Source organism: Sylvia atricapilla, chromosome 2 (genome assembly GCF_009819655.1).
Source record: "Sylvia atricapilla isolate bSylAtr1 chromosome 2, bSylAtr1.pri, whole genome shotgun sequence".
Lineage (NCBI taxonomy): Eukaryota > Metazoa > Chordata > Aves > Passeriformes > Sylviidae > Sylvia > Sylvia atricapilla.
In genome coordinates this window covers 111,212,787-111,232,717 of record NC_089141.1, presented here as the reverse complement: position 1 = coordinate 111,232,717, position 19,931 = coordinate 111,212,787, and the positions used below count along the sequence as shown (strand labels likewise).

At 44.4% G+C, this 19,931-nt stretch overlaps 1 protein-coding gene across 1 annotated transcript; it reads right to left on the bottom strand.

Annotated features, from left to right (window-relative positions):
* Positions 1-489: 489 nt before the first annotated feature.
* RIPK4 (receptor interacting serine/threonine kinase 4) lies at positions 490-15,463 on the bottom strand. Its single transcript, XM_066314150.1, has 7 exons — positions 15,178-15,463; positions 7,366-7,514; positions 6,576-6,625; positions 5,395-5,553; positions 4,370-4,476; positions 3,602-3,854; positions 490-2,688 (listed from the first exon to the last, which is right to left on the bottom strand). Exons 1-7 carry the CDS (start codon positions 15,460-15,462, stop codon positions 1,511-1,513), a joined length of 2,181 nt encoding a protein of 726 aa, XP_066170247.1. The 5' UTR covers position 15,463; the 3' UTR covers positions 490-1,510.
* Between the last annotated feature and the right edge of the window lie 4,468 nt (positions 15,464-19,931).

The following is a 19,931-nucleotide window of genomic DNA, read 5'->3' as shown; positions in this document are numbered from 1 at the left end:
ATGACAGTTTTGTTTGTTGAATGAGAAGTTTCACTGTCAGCAGCTTTAGGAGCTTGCTGGGACTGCTGTGCTCTCCTAAAGAGTGGCATTGCTTTGTGACCTCTATGCCTTCATCATCTATTTTTAATACCACTTCATTCTCCACAAACAGCTACAGCATATGAGGGAACCATCCCAGCTGCACATCAATGTGTTACACGTATAAAGGTTAGGTTATGTGAGGCTTTATTCTACAATTTTGTTCTGTAAATAACAAACACCTCCCATTCCTTCAAGCTCCTGACTTTATGTAAAGCCGTAGGGAATGTAAAACTACATGTCAACAGTTTGGGCTTCAACATCATTCAGGACAAGGTTGGATGGAGCTCTGAGTAACCTGATCTAGTGGAAGGTGTCCCTGCCCAGATCAGGGGGTCTTTAGGTCCCTTCTAACCCCAGGTCTTTCTGTGATCACTGAACATATGATAGTTGTGTTCTGCTCTTGTTGGTCAAGGGGTTTTCAGTTGTTTTATTGACTCTGAAATGCAGAGAAGTTGTAGAACACAATTTTTATTAATAACAGGCCACATTTGTACTTCGAAAAGAGTGAAATTAAAAGGTGTATTAAAACATACCCACTCTAAGCAATCTATTTTCTTCAGTAGAAAAAAAAAGCACACAACAGGTAGAAATTCTATATACACAGTATATCAGTTCTAGTCATCAGCCCCTCCAAACAGTGTTTTGCAAATTGGTACAATGGTGTTGGAACAGACCATCCAGTTCCAGTCCAGCATGAATTTCACTTCTTGACTTGCTCATTTAAGACAAACCACTAAGCACCCAGTCCAGTTTACTGATCTCAGGATACATACAAGGTAGTACTGTACATGAAGACAGCAGTGTTAAGATTTTATTTCTGCTTATTTTTTTTGGAATCCTGCCTTGTTATAAGGTCTGCCTCATAAACTTTGAGTACATGCAAATCTGTAATCAATGTCTTCATTAAAGAACGTAGCAGAAACCTGATTAACTGTATCTTAAATAGCTCTTTCTTTAACTCCTGCATTAATTTCAAGCAGACTGCTGTTGTGTTTATTCTACACTGGAGGCTCTCAACCCAAAATATTGATCGCTGCAACGAACCACAGATCTATGCCATCTTTTTTTTTTTTTTTTTCTTTTTGTTTTGAGGGAAAAAAAAAGCATAATGTTAGTTCTTAAATTAGTTTGGCACGTAAGGGGAAAAAAAAAAAGGCAGGGGGAATGCACAAGTCTCATCCTTCTCTCACAATGTCCCTGGGAGGGGAATGTCCGGATCCAGGCAGGGTGGGCAGGCACAGAATGAATGACACAGGCCACGGCAGACTCCAGCTCTTGGCCTTGCCCCTGGCCTCAATCACACTCAAACACCTCAGTCCATCAGCTCCCACCGCTGGTGAGCTCATCCCTGCACAGCTGGAGAAGGCCCTGAGCTCCAGCAGCCTCCTCACCCCAGGTAATGAAAAAAGCACCACTCGGCACCTTTTGCTTAAGTGTCACTTAACAAGACCGTAAGCGAGCTGTTCCTGCTCTGCTGAGCAGGGGGGAGCAGACTCTGACACTTGAGCCTGGGCATGTCAGTGTGAGCCCCGTGCTTGAGGAGAACCTCCACGGCTTTCCCGTGCCCGCCTCGCGCAGCCAGGTGAAGAGCCGTGAACCCCTCGCTGTCACAAACGTTGATACTCTCCGCGCTGACGAGTCCTTCCACCACCTCAGAGTGCCCGTTTTCCGCCGCAAGGTGCAAGGCTGTCCTGTTCAAAGGCCCTCTGGCCAGGACGCTGGCCCTCTCATCCATCAGCAGCTTGGTGGTGGCCAGGTGGCCGCTGCGCGACGCCAAGTGCAGCGCCGTGTACCCTTCTGCCGTGGCCGCCTCGATGTCGGCGCCGTGCTTGAGGAGCAGCCTGGAGGTGCTGGTGTGGCCCGTCTCGGCGGCGATGTGGAGAGCAGTCTGCAGCAGCCCGTTCTGGATGTTGACATCCGACTCCAGGTCGATGAGGAGGCGGGCCACGCGGTAGTGGCCGCGCTGGGCGGCCAGGTGCAGCGAGGTCCTGCCGTCCGCCGTCTGCACGTTGACGTCGGCGCCGCGCTGCTTGGCCAGCAGCTTCACGATGGGCAGGTGGCCCTGCCAGGCAGCGTAGTGGAGGGGAACCCAGTCGTCCTTACCCTTGGCGTTGACGTTGACGCCTCTCCTGAGCAGGATGCGCACAATGTTCTCCTGGCCGTACTGGCAGGCTATGTGGATGGGCGCCCTGCCCTCGAAATCCACCTCGTTTAAGGACGCGTTCTTATCCAGCAGCATTTTGGTGCTGAAATCATCCCCATTCTGGGCAGCAAAGTGAAGAGCGGTCCACTGGTCCTCGTCTTTGGCGTTGATGTTGATTTTCCTGGCCATAAGCAACTCCACGATGCTTTTAAACTTCTTCTCGATGGCTATGTGGAGAGGGGTGGAGCCTTTCTTGTTGGTGAGGTTAGGGTTAGCGTTGTACAGCAGGAGCCATTTGACACATTCTTCTTGACCTGCTTCAACAGCCAAGTGCAGAAGACTGGAGTTCCCATCCAAAACAACATCAACATCTTGAGGCTGGAGGATCTTCATCAGCTTGCTGGTATCTCCAGATAAAATCGCCTCAGTTAGCTTCCTCTTCTGTATGTCTGTAGTGCCAATATCTAAATGGATACAAGGAAGAAAATTTTTTCCATGAGGGTGGTGAAACACTGCAACAGGTTGCCCAGAGAGGTGGTGGGTGCCCCATCCCTGAAAACATTCACCTTGTTCTAGCTGAAGATGTCCCTGCTCATTAAAAGTCCATTCTAACCCAAACTGTTCTAAGGTTCTGTAGAAAAGACAGTATCACAGTTCTGATGCTCATTTAACTGCTCATGGTTTCAGCAATGAGCTGCCGGCAGAACAATCCACCCCCTTTGCCCCACAGGAGTCCCAGAACACCTTCAAATCAGATTTGGGCCCCCACTAACCCTGTTTTTTGTGGCATGAAAACCAAAGGATGTTGTGGTTTGATCTCCCTGCACCAACCATTGTTTACCTAACTGGAAAACAGATGTCTGGGGTTTGCAGCACTGGACCCAAAGGTGAGGGGGTCTTTATCACAGTGGTCCCAGGGGCTGCTGAGAAGGTGGCTTGAGTCCTCTCAAAACTAAGGTGCTCAGGTTTGGGTTTATAACTGAAAAAGCCACAAACTCAGCTGACTGACTGGGCACTGGCTGTAATCCCATGTCAAGCGGGATGCTGGACTAGCAGTGTCCTCCAACCAACCTCTACATGACTGATTCTGTAATTGCTTTAATGGGAGTTTACTCCTTTACAAAAGTAAATGAGATTTATTATTTCTCATTAGATCATGTTTGGGAACCGCATAATTATTTTTATTTTTGTTTGTTGGTTTTGTTTTGGTTTTTTTTTTTTTTCCTTTTAAATAACTACCTTCAGTAAACAAATTTGTAGTGCTGACAGCAAGAGAAAGCAAGGCTAACAGTAATTTCCAGAATGTTATTCTACTCTCCAACCCATTGACTCCCATGCCTCAGTCCAAACAACTACAAAGGAAAACTTGACCATTACCTGAACTCTCCCTTTCAAAGGAAAGGGAAAGGGATCCTCTGGATGAAAAAGCTGAATCTACAGATGAAACTCCTGAAAGCCTCTTGTCACTGGAGGCAAGTTTGGACTCAGAAGAGCTGCGGCTGAGATCCTCAGGGCCTTCCATAGTCTGTGAGATCCCTGAATCCAACTGGGACAGCAACTCTGAGAGACTGTAATCCTTAACTGATGGTAGAGCAGGCTCCTGTTTCTTCTGGGATAATGCACAAATCCCCTTCAAGGGAAGCACACGAGCATTTTAGAAAGGTCAGCAAGCAAAACTGAGCACAAGGCCACTACAGAAGAAACATAAATTTGTCAGTTTGCAGGTAGCTTTTAAACACTATTTGTATTAAATTTGAAACCTATGCATAAGGTCACTGAATTTTTTCAGGAGCAGGAGGGCAGCTTCCATCAGTACTCACAGGGCCACTAAAGCCACATGCTCTTCTGTCTATGGTGGTTTTTAAGATCAGTCACACCCACACAGTTCCAGCCTTTATTTCCTAACTGTCCTGCTCTCACTCCATTGAATAAGATGCATTTGGTTCTGCCCTGAGGTTTTCCTGAGCTGGTCCATGCTCCTGCTGTCATTTGTGTATTCCAGTCCTTCACCAAGACCCACTGCTATCAGGCAAGGTGGTGCTCAAAAGCAGCAGGGAGAAGGTTGCTTGGAACTTTCCAGGTCATAAAGGAGCCTGTTCCTCCCAAAACCCTGCAAGTTCAAACAAGGAGTGAAAGAGAAAATACCTCAGGCTGCTGCTCTGGGGCATTCTTGGTGTCCAGGTCTTGAGTTATCATCTCTTTTGTTTCATCTTCCGGTTTTTCACAAAGGGCCTCTGTTTCTGAAGTAATTTCTTTAAACAAAACAAGAGAAGGTTTTAGTGCTTGGGGTTTTTTTAGGAGACTTTCTGAGACACCCTGCTGCCTTTCTCTATCAATCCAACTTAAAATCTCTGAGATACTGAGGGAGAAGGACTCCAGTCGTGACCATTCCATCCAGCACCTCCTCAGTGGGCACAAAGTGTGTAGCCAAGCCAAGTGTACAGAGAGCTGCCCAAAAACTTCATTTTCAGTCACACCAGACCAGGAGCCACACTGCAGGACAGTGAATTGGGAACCCCTCTACTGCTGGCAGATTTAGACCCTTTTTTCTTTTTTTTTTTTTTTTTAACTATGGAATCCGTCATCTCTTCAATCCTCATTCCATGTTTGAGCAGAAGGAGAGGGAAGAGAAAAATCTCTCCCATTAAAGCTGAATTGAAGCTACCTGGTGACAGCACCTTGCTACATCCCTCTGCACTCATGAATCCATAACAGGTGCTTTGGACAAGTTCAAACCTTTTACTGGCAGAGAAGCGACAGCACTAACTGGTTCATGACAAGGAAACAATTCAGTTTCTCAACATACAACAGTACAAATTTCAAGAGCCAGTTCCTTCAACATTTTGGTACACACCAGCTGCAGCTTGGCCTATGTCCTGACACACACTATCAGAAATAAACATAATTTCTGGCTAAATGGCCCGACTGGTTCAGTACAACACCTATTCCTGGCGTGTTTACATAACACCATCATGGTCAGACATGTCCTCAGATAATCCCTTCCTCCGCAAATGAGTAAGTGGCCTGTATCATTGTCTCCACCACACAATATGCTCTATTTATTCTGTCACTGAGCTTCTCAGCCTTTACCCCGTGGATTAGCAGAGGCCTGAGCAATAAGGTGACTCATAGAAGAATAAATGGGCAGCCAAGTTACGAGGAAATCTTACCTTGAAATGTTGGCCGCTCACCAGGATCATCCTGCCAACATTTCTGCATCAGTTTGATCAAGTTATTACATGAATGAGGTCTGGATTTGGAAACAGCAGGGAGCTCTGGGCGGTGGCCTTTAACTACTTTTACCATAATATGTAGAATGTTGTTTTCCTCTGTAAAGCAAAAGCACACAAATTTAGATGTCTCAGCAAAAGGAATCTCTTGTCTTTTTTTCCCGAGAGCATCATGAGTGCATTAGGCTGAAAATTTATTTTCACACTTTTTTTCTAAATTTCTTTTTATAAGGGGAAAAAATAGTCGGTTGTCTTCTCCAACAAGATATTTTTTTAATGCAGTAACACCTGCTTTTCACATCTAACTTAAAAACAATTTTCAGCAAGTAACTGTGTGCTTTTTCCACACATTAAAGAAAAAAAAAAAATAGAGCTCAAACAGTTCTTTGCTACCTCTCTTTGGATTTCCATCTCTGCTGTAGGAAAACAGAACAGAACCTTAGGTTTTATTTAGACCAGGTGCCTGAACTACTCCTAAAGGAAGAACACAAATCAAGAGGTGCAGTAATGAAGCTCCTGACTGTAAATCAACCACTGGGCTAAATGGAATATCTCACTGGGAGAAAAAACTAATAGTAGAGTGGAACTTGTTGGGACATGTTTGCTATACATAGGCCAGTCACAGACACAGGAAAGTCATAAAGAATAAATAGCTGCCTGATGAGCAGTGCATTTACTGCAGGGTGGAACAGGGCTTATTCTCATAGACAACTTCTAAATTTGGTTTGTTTTTTTTTTTTTAGGAACAAATCTGTACCCACAACCTACAAATAAACTGCTGAATTTCTCTACATTTCTCTACAGAGGAGCTGCTCCTGAACAACAGCACAGCTGCCTGCCAGGTTGGCTTTGCCACACACTCATCTGAAGCTGTGCAGCAAACTCCAGCAGAAGCAAAAATGTACAGACAAGGACCTCTGCAGCAATGCAGGTTCTATTTTCACCACGTAGGACAAAGGAGGACTTGAATTTGTGATCAGAATTTGAGAGCCTAGAAGTATCTACTGCACAAGACTGTCAGAATTTGGAGATCATGCACAAAAATCTGTGGCTGGCGGGGCAAGAATTTTGCTTATTAATGGGAAAAAGGAAAAAAAAAATCAAGATAACACACAACTTACCTGCAAAAGGCTTCTTCTGTGTAAGAACTCCCCAAACCACGATGGAAAAGCTACAAAAAAAAAATTTAAAAAGGTTAAAAAATCTATATATTTTTTAAAACAAAGCCAAAAAACTCACAGAAATATAATTTATTTTCTTTGTCCCTTCACTTTTGCATCAAATTCAGCTGGTGAACACACACACACACAGAGAAGCAGCTAAGAACCATGATTTCATAGTCTAGCTTTGGCAAGGAGGAACCTGAGGCAGCAAACACAAGGACTTGCTGCAGGCTGCCAAGTCCTTGGTAGCATTTACCAACCACTCCACATCCACCCTGACAAAAATCAGAGAAAGCATTACAGTGGATTTCATTTAATGCTTCTACCCTGCGAGATGACTTTAAAGAAATCCATTTAATTTAGAATAAGAGGTATCTTTTTCATCTAAAGCTGTGATTTCCTTTTCCTAATAATCTTGCCACGAAAGAAGAGCCAAAGACCTAGTGATGAAATCCACTGAAGATAACTCAGAATTGTATCACAGACTCGCAAAGTAGGTCAGGATGTACCTTCAGAAGGTGGGCAGTGCCCTCCCATTGCCAGTTGCTAACAAATAATTTCAAGACCCAGGATCACTGCAGTTTTTGAAAGGTCTCTACACTACAAAGGCTTTGTAAAACCCAAAGCAAACATGACCCAGTTCAAGATGAGGCTCAAATTGGATTTGGAGGTTTCATGGTTAAAAAAAAAAGGGCTAATTTTACAGGGTTCCTGAAATAGCATCTAGGTGTTTTCACACTTCACTGACCTGTACACATCATGTTTGGTGTCAAAGCACCTGTTTTTCTCCTTGATGCGTTCTGGAGGAAGGTAGGCAATGGTGCCACACAAACCATCCATGCTGATGTCATGGGAATGGGACAAGCCATTGCACTTTGCAAGCCCAAAGTCAGAAATCTGAAAAAAAAAAAAAAAAAAAAAAAAAAGAGGAGGAAAAAGGTGAGAAAAGTGCATGGTATCACCAGACTTTCAAGGTGTTCACAAAATATTTTCTGCAAAGAACAGATGCAACAGGATGACCCAACAAATACAATGTTCAGCCAATAAAACATCTCTGGAAGCATAATGCTACAGTAGGTTTTTCTTTATTGTTAAGCTAAAAGAAGAAGAAGAAAAATAAAAAATAAAGGCACACATCTTCTGCAAGCAGCAGCATGCCAGCCCATTATATAGCAAACACAACAAACAGTCAAGGCAATTTATTGTAATTTAAACCAGTTGAATTTAGCTACTGCAAACTACTTTAATGTAATTATTGGCCCTGCCACCCCCTTTCCCTACATAACCTCACATTGTATGATGTGTTTAAATGTCCTGGCTCTCCAATGAACTCTGGAGAATCACTCTTTCAGGCATCACTGTTACACTGACCACGCCAACGAGCACCAAGCCCAACAACAGAGCCACCAAGTGCTCCAAAATCCCAAAAGGAAACACACACACACCCCAAAATCCCACACAGGGAACTCTTTCTGGCAGCCAGGAGATACAGCAAGTCGGTGCAGTGACGCAGTGAGCACAGCTGAAATGAGCACAACAAGTGACAGCAAGTTTATAAAAAGGACACACCTCCACTTTAATTTGAAGTGTCAAGCAAATATGCATTCATTTGCTCTCAAAGGCATACCAATCATCGAGCAAACAGATAGGCCAGGAATTTCCTTTGTCTTACTTATTTCCCACTGGACAAAAAATGTTTATTATGCCAAGTGGAAATTTCAAGAAAAGTCAAGTCTTTTCGGACCACTGATTTTTGTCTACATGTCAGATAAGACTTCCCCTCCCCCTAACTTATACATTCTTTTTATCTAATAAATACCCAGCTTTTTCAATGACTCATTCCCCTTTTGATCTTCACAGCTTCTCCTTTGAGAAAGTTTTCCCTCAAAACAACAAGCATAATTAAAAAAAACATTCTTTTTTTTTTTTTTTTTTTAAATAGGCTCCGACTGCACACTTTGAGAAGTTTCTCTCTAAAGATACCACAAAACCAGTTGTAACATGTGTCCATTACTGGAAAGGGAGAAAACTGCTGCCAGCTTCAGCCTCCTGGAGAACAGGCAGGTTACACAGCCACGCAAGGAATCTCCCTTTGCCATAAAACAAACAAAGCAACCCACACAGCTTCAGCAAGAACTTCTCCCATGGACAAAGAGCTCAGCAATCTGAAGAGCTGGAGAAGTCCTGCACCTTAAAACACAGCTCTGTCCAACCTGTTGTCCCTCTTTAATCTGTAGGGTAATGTGGGAATGACTTGAGAACAAAAAAACCCGCACATAGGGAGAAAAAAAAAAATAAAGGGAGGGGGAAAAAACAGAAAAAACAAAGTTGTCTGGAGGAATAGTTTCTCATCCTTGTTGAGCTACACTGTCAAGACAGGGATTGTTGGACTCCTCAGCAAGCCAAGCACTGGAGCTCAGGAAAGCAGCAAATGGTCCAGAAAGCCTCATCCACACGTCAGGTCACCCTGGGAAGAGCCAAATGGACCACCGCAGGAAAAGCAACATAAGTCTGGGGCACTTGGTGCTCCACTGGAAGAACAAAAGCCCAACCCCAGCATCACACCAGGCTGCGGTGTCAGGTTAATAAATGAACCGAAGGCTGCAAGTCTGAACGGATCCGCCGTGGTGGTGAAGCTCTGCTCTGCTTTGATTAACGTGAGGCAGAGCCTTGTGTACACCTCAAGAAATCCAGGCATAATTAAAGCCACACACCTCCCTCTTTGTCTAAACAATGCCGTGTTTCCTACTGCCTGAGTTAAGAAATAAAGATGAAATGCAGACAGCGGGGTGACGCTCCTGTGTTTGGAGCCACCAGCTACGGCGTGTGAATCTAAGGCTGGGGGCTAAGGCAGAGCTCAGCACTCCAGACAGAAAAAGTCACCCTAGAAACTCAGAAACAGCTAAAGTACATAGTACACACCCTCCCTGGGCTAGCAAGAGCTCCACTTTGTGCAACTGTCCATACCTAGTGGGAAGGACTGGGTGTTATGTCGATTAATAAAAAAAAAAATCACCTGTGGAGCACGGCTTCGATCGTATCAAATTCTGCAGGAAGAAAGCACTGGAAATTGAGGAATTGTTATCTTGCAGGCTGCAACAAAATAGTGAGATTCTGCAGACAGCTTCTCCTGGCTTTTATTAGCCCCTCTGGGTGAATTTTCCACGCTGCATGGTGTATTTAGTCATGCAGGTTTCTTTAAGCACCAGTGGGAACTGCGCAGTGGGTGGAAGATCCAGCCATTTAACTTGCCTGTTTTGCCTTTAAATTGCTCGCCAAGGCACCTCGTCCTGCAACACCCTTGCTGGGGAAGGCAGAGAAAGTGAAGCATCCTTCCCCACTCCTTCCTGCACATCCTCGCTGGTCCCTGCAGCCCACCCTGGCTCTGCCCTTCCCCTGGATTCCGCGGGAATCCGCAATCTCCCTCCTCACACCGGTGATTTCAGGTGGGTCCCTTCAAAAGCGCACGTGGTTATCAGCAGGGGAGACAGGGAGGCGACAGACTGCTCCATGCAAAACCCGCGGCGGGGAGGTGGGAGGAAGAGAAAGGAGCCGTGGCCAAAGCCCACGCACGCAAGTGAGATGGGTTCGTGTTCAGGCAGCTCTGCTCCTCCAAGGGCTGCATGAGAACCTACACGTGAGCGCCCAGCAGGGACTGGGAGCTGCACGTGTTCTCCTCAGCGCTCACTTTTCCTGAAGGATTCCAAGATCTGAAGATTTCTATCTATTTCTTGATGATATATATATTTTTATCTGTTTATTTATTTATTTTATCTCATTTTTATTATATTTAAATTTTATGTATCTATTTATTTGTTTTATCTATTTCTTATACTTAATTTTTATCCACTTATTTATTTCTTTTATCTTTCTATTTATCTATCTATCTATTTTTGGGTTTCGTTCATTTTAGTTTATTTTAGTTGGTTTTTTAACTCGCGCGCTCCAGCCTTTCTCTGCTCCTTTCCTTTCTAGTTGGTACAAAAACACTCGGCAAAAAGTTCTGGGTGCTTTAAGAAATTATTTTTGTAATTTTTTTTTGTGTGTGTGTGTGTGTTTCATAATTTTTTTGTACTTTGTAATTTTATTTTTTGAAAAGTAGATTATAAACTCGCATTAATACAACAGCTACGACTGTCATCTGTTCCCAAGCACTGCAGGGATCTAGTTCCCAGGGACAAAACGAGTGCTTGGAAACTGCTTTTCTTTTTTTTTACTGCCGACTCCTGACAGACTGCCCTAAACTCTGCTCTCACCTCTTGATGTCCTGAACTGTGCAATTAGCTCCTGATGCTTTATGCCATTTTTCTGCGTGAAAAACCTAAGAACCCACTGAAATGGATTCAGGGACAGAGTTCACCAAAAGGTTTTCTGCATCAAATCCACTGGATTAATTTTTAATCTCTGCTGGAACATCCAGTGTTTGTCTCTGTACAAAGTCTTTGCACTTGAGATATTGAGAATATTGAGAATGCCCCCACATTTTTCTGTGGGGTATTCAGGTGTCTGGTGGTGGGGGAGGCTTCTTGTGTTTGTTTTCTCTGCAGGAAGGGTAAGGCTGTTACATTTTTGTTCTTAAGAAATGTCTGAATTTTTAAAGAAATTTGCATGGGTCACAGATTTGGACTACTAAAAATTATGACTAAAAATTAATTCCAAATACTAGCACAACATGCACTTCAAACTTATGTCTTTATGAATGGGTTTTTTTATGAATGCACTTCAGTTAGCTTCTAAAAGAAACCAGAGTGTTTCTCTCCTGAACCAGATTGTATTTCTCTCCTTTTCCAACCTGCCCTAAAACTTTTAACTCCTCCAAACCCATTTCAGGTGGGACATTTTGAATTCTCTTTTCAGAAGCAGCACAAACCAAAGCCAAACACTCATTTTAATCTATCAGGAATCTGAATTACTCTAACAGACATGGTTTTTATTCCCTCCCCTGTGCCACCACAATTAGATCAATCAGAGAATTGATCAAGGTGCAAACCAGCTTTGTTGGTTGGGATTAAAGAGCCATGCAACAACTGCCCTGCATGGAAACCTTGATCAGGAAGGGTAAGGAAACCAGCAGAAGGGACACACAAAACAAAGGCTCTCCTCATCTGTAATAACAGGAGAGCAATTGCAGCTGATAAAAAAGTGGCTGTGCTGCCTACAGCAGGCAGTCTAATAAAAAGAGACGACTGCTCTTTATCAGCCTGGCCTCTGGGTATTGCTTGGATGTACAGTTAACAACCTACATGGAGAAGATTTCTGATTATGAAATTTTCCACCTAACTGGGCTGCTTCCAGCTCCACGCTCACAAATTTTGCAGCTGAAGCAGATAAAAGTGAAGACCATGGAGGCAACTTTTCCATCAAGAGCATCAGCACGGTACGACACAGCAGCAAACTTCACACTGGTTTATACTGGGGAGCTGGGGAGAGGAGAAAAGCAACTACAGAGAGTTTAAAGCAGTGCACAGCTGAGAGCAGCTCGTTCTGCTTCAAGTTCTCTAAAACCAAAATCTAGGAGACGAAAAACCACTGGTCAGGCTTGTCTCTGTGTGTACATGAACCCACACATATGTACATGTATGTCTGTGTGTGTATGTGTACAAATATATATACATATATATATAGATATATAGAGAGAGATATAGATATAAAACAAGATGAGGAGCTGCAAAAAACCCAGGCTGACTGGATAGTGAAAGAAACAAGAACTTCAAAATAATGTTTCTGCCCAAAAATAAGAAGTTGCAGGTTGGCTTAATTTTAAACACCTGAACAAAAAGCAACGCTCTTGACCATGAGATTTTGGGAGACAGGAAACACGTGAAGCAGCAGGAGAGATCACAGGGGCAGGGTAGCTGGCAACAAGCTGGGCATGAGATTTCTGCACGTGGTGGGGTGTTTATTCTCCTCCCAAGGGCCCTGCAGGGAGATCACATCGCAGCAGGCAAGGAGCAAACTCACGAGGGCAGAGCTGGAATGTGGCATTGCCTCCCCTGTGCCAGGGATTGCCACATCACAGCAGCTCAGGGGACACGGCCAGAGTGTGTGTGCAGGGCAGGAGAGATGAAGAACGAGCTCAAAAGATGTGGTCCAGTTGAGCAGAGCAACAGATGTCAGACAGCACGTAAATATTGAAAGAGTGAATATAAGGAACACCGGAGAAAGGGGCAAGGGAGGATCATGTTGGTACAAATAAAAGGTTGATATGAAGGAAGGGAAAGAAAGGAGGCTGATCCCTGCCTGGGTATGGAATAATCCTGCCAAGGAAAGCCAAGGCAAACAAGATGGAGCAGGAGATGGCAGGGAAGGGAGCTCCCACCACCAACTCACACGGGAGGATGGCTGCACCCACCTTGCAAAAAACAGCAAAGCTTTACCTTGTTCTACACATACTACACACAGATATTTAAAATCACCAGGGAATCCCCCAATGTGCCTTTGGTAAAGTCAATATGTGTCCATCTATATCCCTGCTCAGGCTAATCCCATCCTCCTAATTATCCTCCCAATCCAGCACAGGCTTATGTAATGCCCAGGCTTTATGATATGGAGGCACCCACTTGATGATAAGTTCTGTACAGCAGCACTGCCTTAGTCACCAGCCTCACTCAGGGCTTTACAGTGAGCACGGTGCTTGTAAAAGGAGCTGGGTGTGTTTGCCTTTAACTGCAGGATGGCACAGCAGCGTTTCTAATGCTCTCCACTGGAAGACTGACTGTTTTCTGGCTCAAGGGCAAGCAGTTTGTACAAGTCCTCCCTAACTCCAAACTCTTCTCTTGCAGTCTGCAATCTCTCTTCACTCACCTTAGGACTCTATTAGGGACAGGTCACATACTAAATGAATGCTGACATTTAAAAACACTTCAATCAGCAGCTCCATTAGCCTTCCAGCAAGAAAATGCACATTAAATCGAGCTGCAGGGTCAGAAATTTAATTACAAATTTCACATCACACAAAAAGAAGGTTTGGGGCCACATTTTTAAAGTGAAGGCACCTCACAGAACATGTTCATCTCTCATTTTGCATATAGGTTCCTGTGCCTGCTTTGCTTCTTGGAGGGCTTTCCAAGGTGTCTGTGGACGTAAAAGACTGGAAAAGGTTTGGATTGGACCATTCCTTTCTGAACTCCACAGAAAGGATCCGAAGGCTTTGATGTGTTTCGTACAGAAGCAACAGTTCAGGGATGTCAGCAATGACCTCACCGGTGACACTGTTATTTTTGTACATTTTGCACTTTGCCCCCCTAGTTTTACATCACCAGCCAGATATAGGCTGTGCAGCAGGCACTTCAACCTCCTGAAACAGTGAGAAAAACACAGCCTTGCTATCTGGCCTCATGGATGAGTCAAGAATCAGGAATTTAAGAAGTTATGCAAGCAAGCGTGAACTTTTAAGTAAATAAATACTTAGCCAAGGCCTCTCAGCACCACTGTGTGAGAACAGGCTTTTAAGAGTTCAAATCCTGATGTTCTGGTCAAAATAGCATGACCACCTGTAGATGCCTCCTACCTCAGAAAGAAAATCCTTCTAAGAAATAAATTACTGAAAAAAAAAAAAAAAAAAGCTGAGACTGTCACGAGTGTGATTTCATTAGTGGCACACACCTCTTCTGGATCCAAGCCTCTCATGACATCAGGAAATCTTTATTTAATGAAAATTTCATTTTTAGGATGATACAGGAAAGACCAAAGGCACTTGATCAGAGAGGGGGCCAGTAAAACAGGGAGCAGATGGATTATGGCACTGTTAAAAAAAACCTGAACACTACAAAAAAATACCCCTACAGTAAAAAACCTGTATTTCAGACTCTGTGCTCTCTAAGAAGAAAGTTGAGAAAGCAAGCACAACCTCCTCGGTCCAGCTGACCACAGAACCTCCAGCAAACAAACCTAACAAGTTTGCCAGTTTACTCTGGAAATGGATAACAAAAATAATTTCATGCTCTTACAGCCACAAAAAAAAAAAAAAAAAAAAAAAAAAAAAAAAAAATTCCTTTCAGTGACCTGTGGTATGCATGAACAGTCAGGACAGAGATACTTCCTCACTGTACATGCCCTGAGCAAATGGAAATGAGCTGCCTCTGGGAAGACTTCTCCAGGCTGCAGCTGTAAATGAGATCTCTGCACTTAGTGGTGCAGACAAAGACCTAGAACAAGGCAACCACGGCAGCTGTGGAAGTGGCAAAGATGATTTTAGAGGTTCACACCACTTTTGTCTCCCTGTTCTCACGATCCTGCTGCAAGGAAATTTGTAGCAGGACACACTAGGTCTCAGAACCAGAGTCCACTGCATCCTTCTAAAATTTCAGGAGGGTTCTCACAAGTTCCCAAGCTCTCACAATTCCCAAGTTCTCACAAGTTAGTTATGTACTTAAACGGTGCATAAACCAGGTGGAATTTATTTAAGGGCTCTATTTGGCTGGATTTTAATTTGGGAATCAGAAGGGCTGGCTCAGTGGGCATTTCTCTAACTCTAAAGGAACCCTGCTGGTTTCTCTCAGGCTTTTTGCATCTGGCAGGAGCCACGGGGGAACACCCAAAGGTGCGTCCCAGGACATACCTTGACGTGGTAGTGGGCATCCAGCAGGATGTTTGCAGGCTTGAGGTCCAGGTGGAGCAGCGGGGGGGACATGCAGTGCAGGAAGTTCATCCCCACGGCTGTCTCGTGGATGATGCGGAAGCGCAGCTCCCAGGGCAGGGGCTCGGAGGCCAGCAGCTTTTCCAGGGATCCTGTCTCCATGTATTCCATGACCAAGCCCACGGGCTCCTTGCAGATGCCATAAACGGGGAGGATGTAGCGGAACTTTGCCATTTCCATCTTCCTGGCTTCTTCCAGTAGCTCCATGCGCTCCCTGGGTGGGAGAGAACGGGAGGTGAAGGATGGAGCATGCCCAAAACATTCCTTATAAAAACCGAACACCGCATTTTGTGATCACCCCCTGACTGACCCACGCTGCCTCTCAGCAGCCTGCACTCCGGGTGTATTCCCTTGTTTATTAATTTGGGGTTCTATGCTTTCAGTGGTAGGCAGCTCCCAGCTGCAGGACCTCGGGTGAGCCTTACACTTCCAATTTATGAATATCCCAGCCCACCTCCCTGCTTGGATGGTTATGCTGTGCTGTGTTCAGGAGGAGGATGATGCATGTGAAAAACGAGTTACACTCTCTTCTAAAAATTTCTAAGTTTAATAAAAAATAAAAATAGACAATTAGGAGACAGAATAGGCGAAGTTCTTTTGGCCGAGGGTGCTTGGCATAAGGTCTGCCAGTAGCACACCCACCCTTTTGGACTTCTATCTTTAGGGAGCGCTGTGTTGCATATTCAATAGATTTTAATAAATATTCCTTTGAGTTTGTATCTGTTTCAAGTATTCTCAATCATCTTATCTGACAGATTTATTTGTGGGTGGCTCCACTCTGTTTGGCAACATGGGTATAAATCCTTCTCTTTAGATTTTTGCTTATTTTCATTTGGAAAAAAACCCCAGAAAGTTAGCAGTCTTTTATGCAAGGTTACAAGGTGACCACCCCCCCATACCTTCTGGCTTAGAAGAAAAATAACCTCCGTCTTTTACTGTTAACTCTTTGGTACAATCAAAAATATACCTTCATCACCTTTCTAAATTCCATTAATAAAACATAACACCGCACTATTATACAAATAGTATTCATGTTAATATTTGCAAAAAGCCAACTATATAATAGGCTTTTATAACAATACACATGGAGCCCAGCTTTAGCGCTGCTGTAACTCCTTTGTGCTGAAGTCATTAACTTTTTGTGAGTCATGGGGCTGTGTTAATCGGGAGAGAGACCAGAGAGCATCACTTCAGCCGCCCTCCCGGTGCACCCTGAGCCCACACAGACCCAAACCTTGGGACAGGAATCCTTGGACCCACCCCAGAGGAGAGCAAACTGCCTGCTGTAACCAGGGAGACACAACAAAAGCCTCCCCAAAACACGGATTTGACGAGTCCAAAAGTGCACTCGCTCAGCTCCAGCAGGAGAGAAGTCTCAGCACACCATTTTCAGTGATGTAACAGTAATGAGCACCCCGGGTTGTTTACAGGACACTTCAGCCTGACCCTGCACAGGGTTAAGTGTTACTCAGTCCAGGTCAAGACCTTAATTGCTGTGCCTTTCTTCTGCACCTCACTCCTTCTGCAACAGCCCACAAGGCTTGGGATGGAAAGAGGAAACAAGGGTCCTCTCCCCAGTGCCCACAAAGAGGGGCCACACTTGATTAAAGACCCTTCCATGTGTAAAAACTGCTTTATTGGTGATTATGAGCCCTGCTCAGAGCAGCTTTGGGCCATGGGCGCTGACACACCACTGCTGCTGCTATAGACTCACAAAAGGTGGCACACAGAAGTCAGACAGGTCGTATTTCCTGAGCAGACCCTCTCTTATTACACAACAGCTCCTGCAATGCACCCGAAGATGTGCACACTGTCTGATGGACATCAGTTCCTGATAGGACAAAGTTTGTGCTCTGGGGCCACCAACAAATGATGCCAGTTACCATTGTAGGAGCCTCAAGGCAGAACCTCAGCTCAATCAAACCCTTTTGGTTTTAAAATTTGAAATCCAGCTAGTAACACTGTCCACCTTTAAAAGGAGAAAACACCGAGTCCAGCCAAGTCTTCTCTTCTCACGTGTCCCCCAAAGCCTGGATGACCTGGGAGAAGGTGAAATGTAGCCTTGTGGGAGACCCTCAGATTTTGGGAGCCGTCATTTGGCCCTCGGACTCGGCAGCAGGACCCTCCCCAAGGCTGGGAATGTGCTCTGCTGCCTGCTGTGTCAGCCTGCAACAACACTCATGTATTAAATGGTAATGCAATAACATTACCCGCTGCAGGTAACATTTCCCACCAGGGCACAGCCAGCAGCAGCAAACCTATTTCAGAGGCGAGATCAGGTTGAAAGATGGTCTAGAGAGGGACTTACACACTGAGAGAGAAACAAAAAAAAGATAGAGAGATCATTTCTATTAACCACTTTGGCTCCTGCTGCTACCCTACAGCAACTTTCTTGTGAAATAATTGCCTTGGCAGACAAGTACCCAGTTGCTCTTTGGCACGCTGGAAGGGAGCGCCCATGAATAACACAACCAACTCCTTGCCCCCGAGCCACACGCATAGCCAGCATAATTCACCGGGCTGAGCGCTGGAGTCAGGGATGTAAAATACCTGTCTGAGCCCTCCCAGGCAAAGCCAGAGCCCAGCAACAGCCAAGGTCTGACAGGAACCACTAGACTCCTCGGGATGAGGTTCTCAGGCTAGCAACAGCCTCAGAGAGCATCGCCAAAAACACAGATTGGCTGCCGCAAATGGGGCGTTTTCTTTAAAAAAAAAAAAAAAAAAAAAAAAAAAAAAAAAAAAAAAAAAAAAAAAACCACCAGAATTTTCTCTCTCTCTCTTTTTTTTTAAGTTCCCTTTCTGCTTGGACCAGATCCAGTCAATTGAGTGAACTAACAGAATAACAGGCGAGTGCCCTCTATCTAATTTGCCTGTTTAAATAAAGCCCCATGCAACAATTACCACCACCCTTCGCATTTTTCCCATACCCAGAGCATTCAAAACTGAATCAGCCAGAGGCTTGGGACATCTCGCCGTCAAAAGGGCCCCTGTCACCTTTTGAAAAGAGAAAAGGGGAGAAGACAAAAGAAGTGAAGAGAGCCAAAGCGTTATTAGGGCAGCTCGCTTGCATTAATGACATTACACAAACAGCTCGTTAAGGCAAGATTTCCACCACCACCAGGCGCAGATCAAAGGTCTCTTTTCTCTCCCTTCCCTTTCCCCTCGCAGGATGCCACCGGCGCTGGGCACAGGCCGAGGTGTTCTCCGCCCATCGCCCCACCAAAGGCTGCTGGAGGCTCCATGCAGCACATCAAAGGGTGGGCAGCGGGGGTGTCTTGGGATGCTCAGTTATTCCGGGGCTTAGGGTTATCCTGAGCTACCCCCAGTGAAGGAAAAGAGAAGCTCCTGGTGGGTTTCTCAGTGGAGAGCCAGAGGTCTAGCCTCGGTTAATATTTAATATGTTCTTGAAGAGCCACGCGATTTAAGAGTCAGGATTGTCTTCTCTAGGACGGAATTGTCTTCCTCTAGGACGGAATTGTGTTCTCGGCTCTGCTCTCTTCTCCCTCCAGTATTATATTCTAACTTTAACGTAATAAGGGAAGATAAAAAGGGAAAAGAGGGGAGAACGTAGAAAAAGGGGGGGAAAGGGCGGGGGAAGGGGGAAACAGAAGGGGGAAAGAAACAAAAAGGGAAAGAAGAGCAGGAAAGGAAAATGGACAAAAGGAGAAAAGGGAAAAAAAAAAAGCAGAAAAAGAGGAGAAAAGGAGAAAAAAGGCGGAAAGGAAGAAAAGAAAAAGAAAAAATAAGGAAAGAGGAAAAAAGAAAAAAGAAAAAAAGGAAAAAAGGAAAAAGGAAAAAAGGAAAAAAGGAAAAAAGGAAAAAAGGGAAAAAGGAAAAAGGAAAAAAGGAAAAAAGGAAAAAGGAAAAAGGAAAAAAGAAAAAGGAAAAAGGAAAAAGGAAAAAAGGAAAAAAGGAAAAAGGAAAAGGAAAAAAGGAAAAAAGGAAAAGGAAAAAGGAAAAAGGAAAAAAGAAAAAAGGAAAAAAGGAAAAAAGGAAAAAGGAAAAAAGGAAAAAGGAAAAAAGGAAAAAGGAAAAAATTAAAAAAAGAAAAAAAACTTAAAAAAAGAAAAAAATGGAAAAAAAAGAAAAAAATTAAGAGAGAAAAGCTTACACACAGGACATCTGAGGTCAAGTAAATGATGGGCTGCACACACTTTCTCCTGTAATAGAACCAGAAGACAGGGGCCCACAACATCAAGAGCTCCAGCACTGGGTCCAGTGCCAAAGAGCATCTCTGTCAGAGAAGTCAGTACAGATCAGTCGTTTTCAAAGCAGCTAGAAACATTTCATGAATTGGAGACCTCCAAAGAACTGTCTGCTTCCACTCCCACTCAGACAGAGCTGCATTCCTTGGATCTCCTGGAGAGACAAGGGCCTTGCCCTTGCCCACTGCCCCAGTCCCCAGGGCCCAGCCCTTGTCCACAAACCCTGCCACAAGAACAGCAGGAATTACAGCTGCACCTGCATTTGCATGGATCCATCTTTGTGCCCTAGAGATAACACTGCTGTAAAACTACAACCTTAGACTCACCAGGCAGTCCTTGCAGTTCTATATTCCCCCACCACCACATTTCCCTAATGGAGTCTGAGACAGAGCAGTTAAAAGTTGCTCCAGAGAAACTCCAAAAAGTTGCTCCAGAGAAGCTCAAACACTTGTAATGGAGCCATTGGTGTGA

Excerpts from the sequence above, each read along its gene's own strand:
- RIPK4 (XM_066314150.1), bottom strand. The coding sequence starts at position 15,462 with ATGGAGCTACTGGAAGAAGCCAGGAAGATGGAAATGGCAAAGTTCCGC. Across the intron at positions 5,554-6,575 it reads ACAGAAGAAGCCTTTTGCAG|AGGAAAACAACATTCTACAT; the intron begins GTAAGTTGTGTG and ends TTTGCTTTACAG. Across the intron at positions 3,855-4,369 it reads CCCCAGAGCAGCAGCCTGAG|GGGATTTGTGCATTATCCCA; the intron begins GTATTTTCTCTT and ends CTTCCCTTGAAG.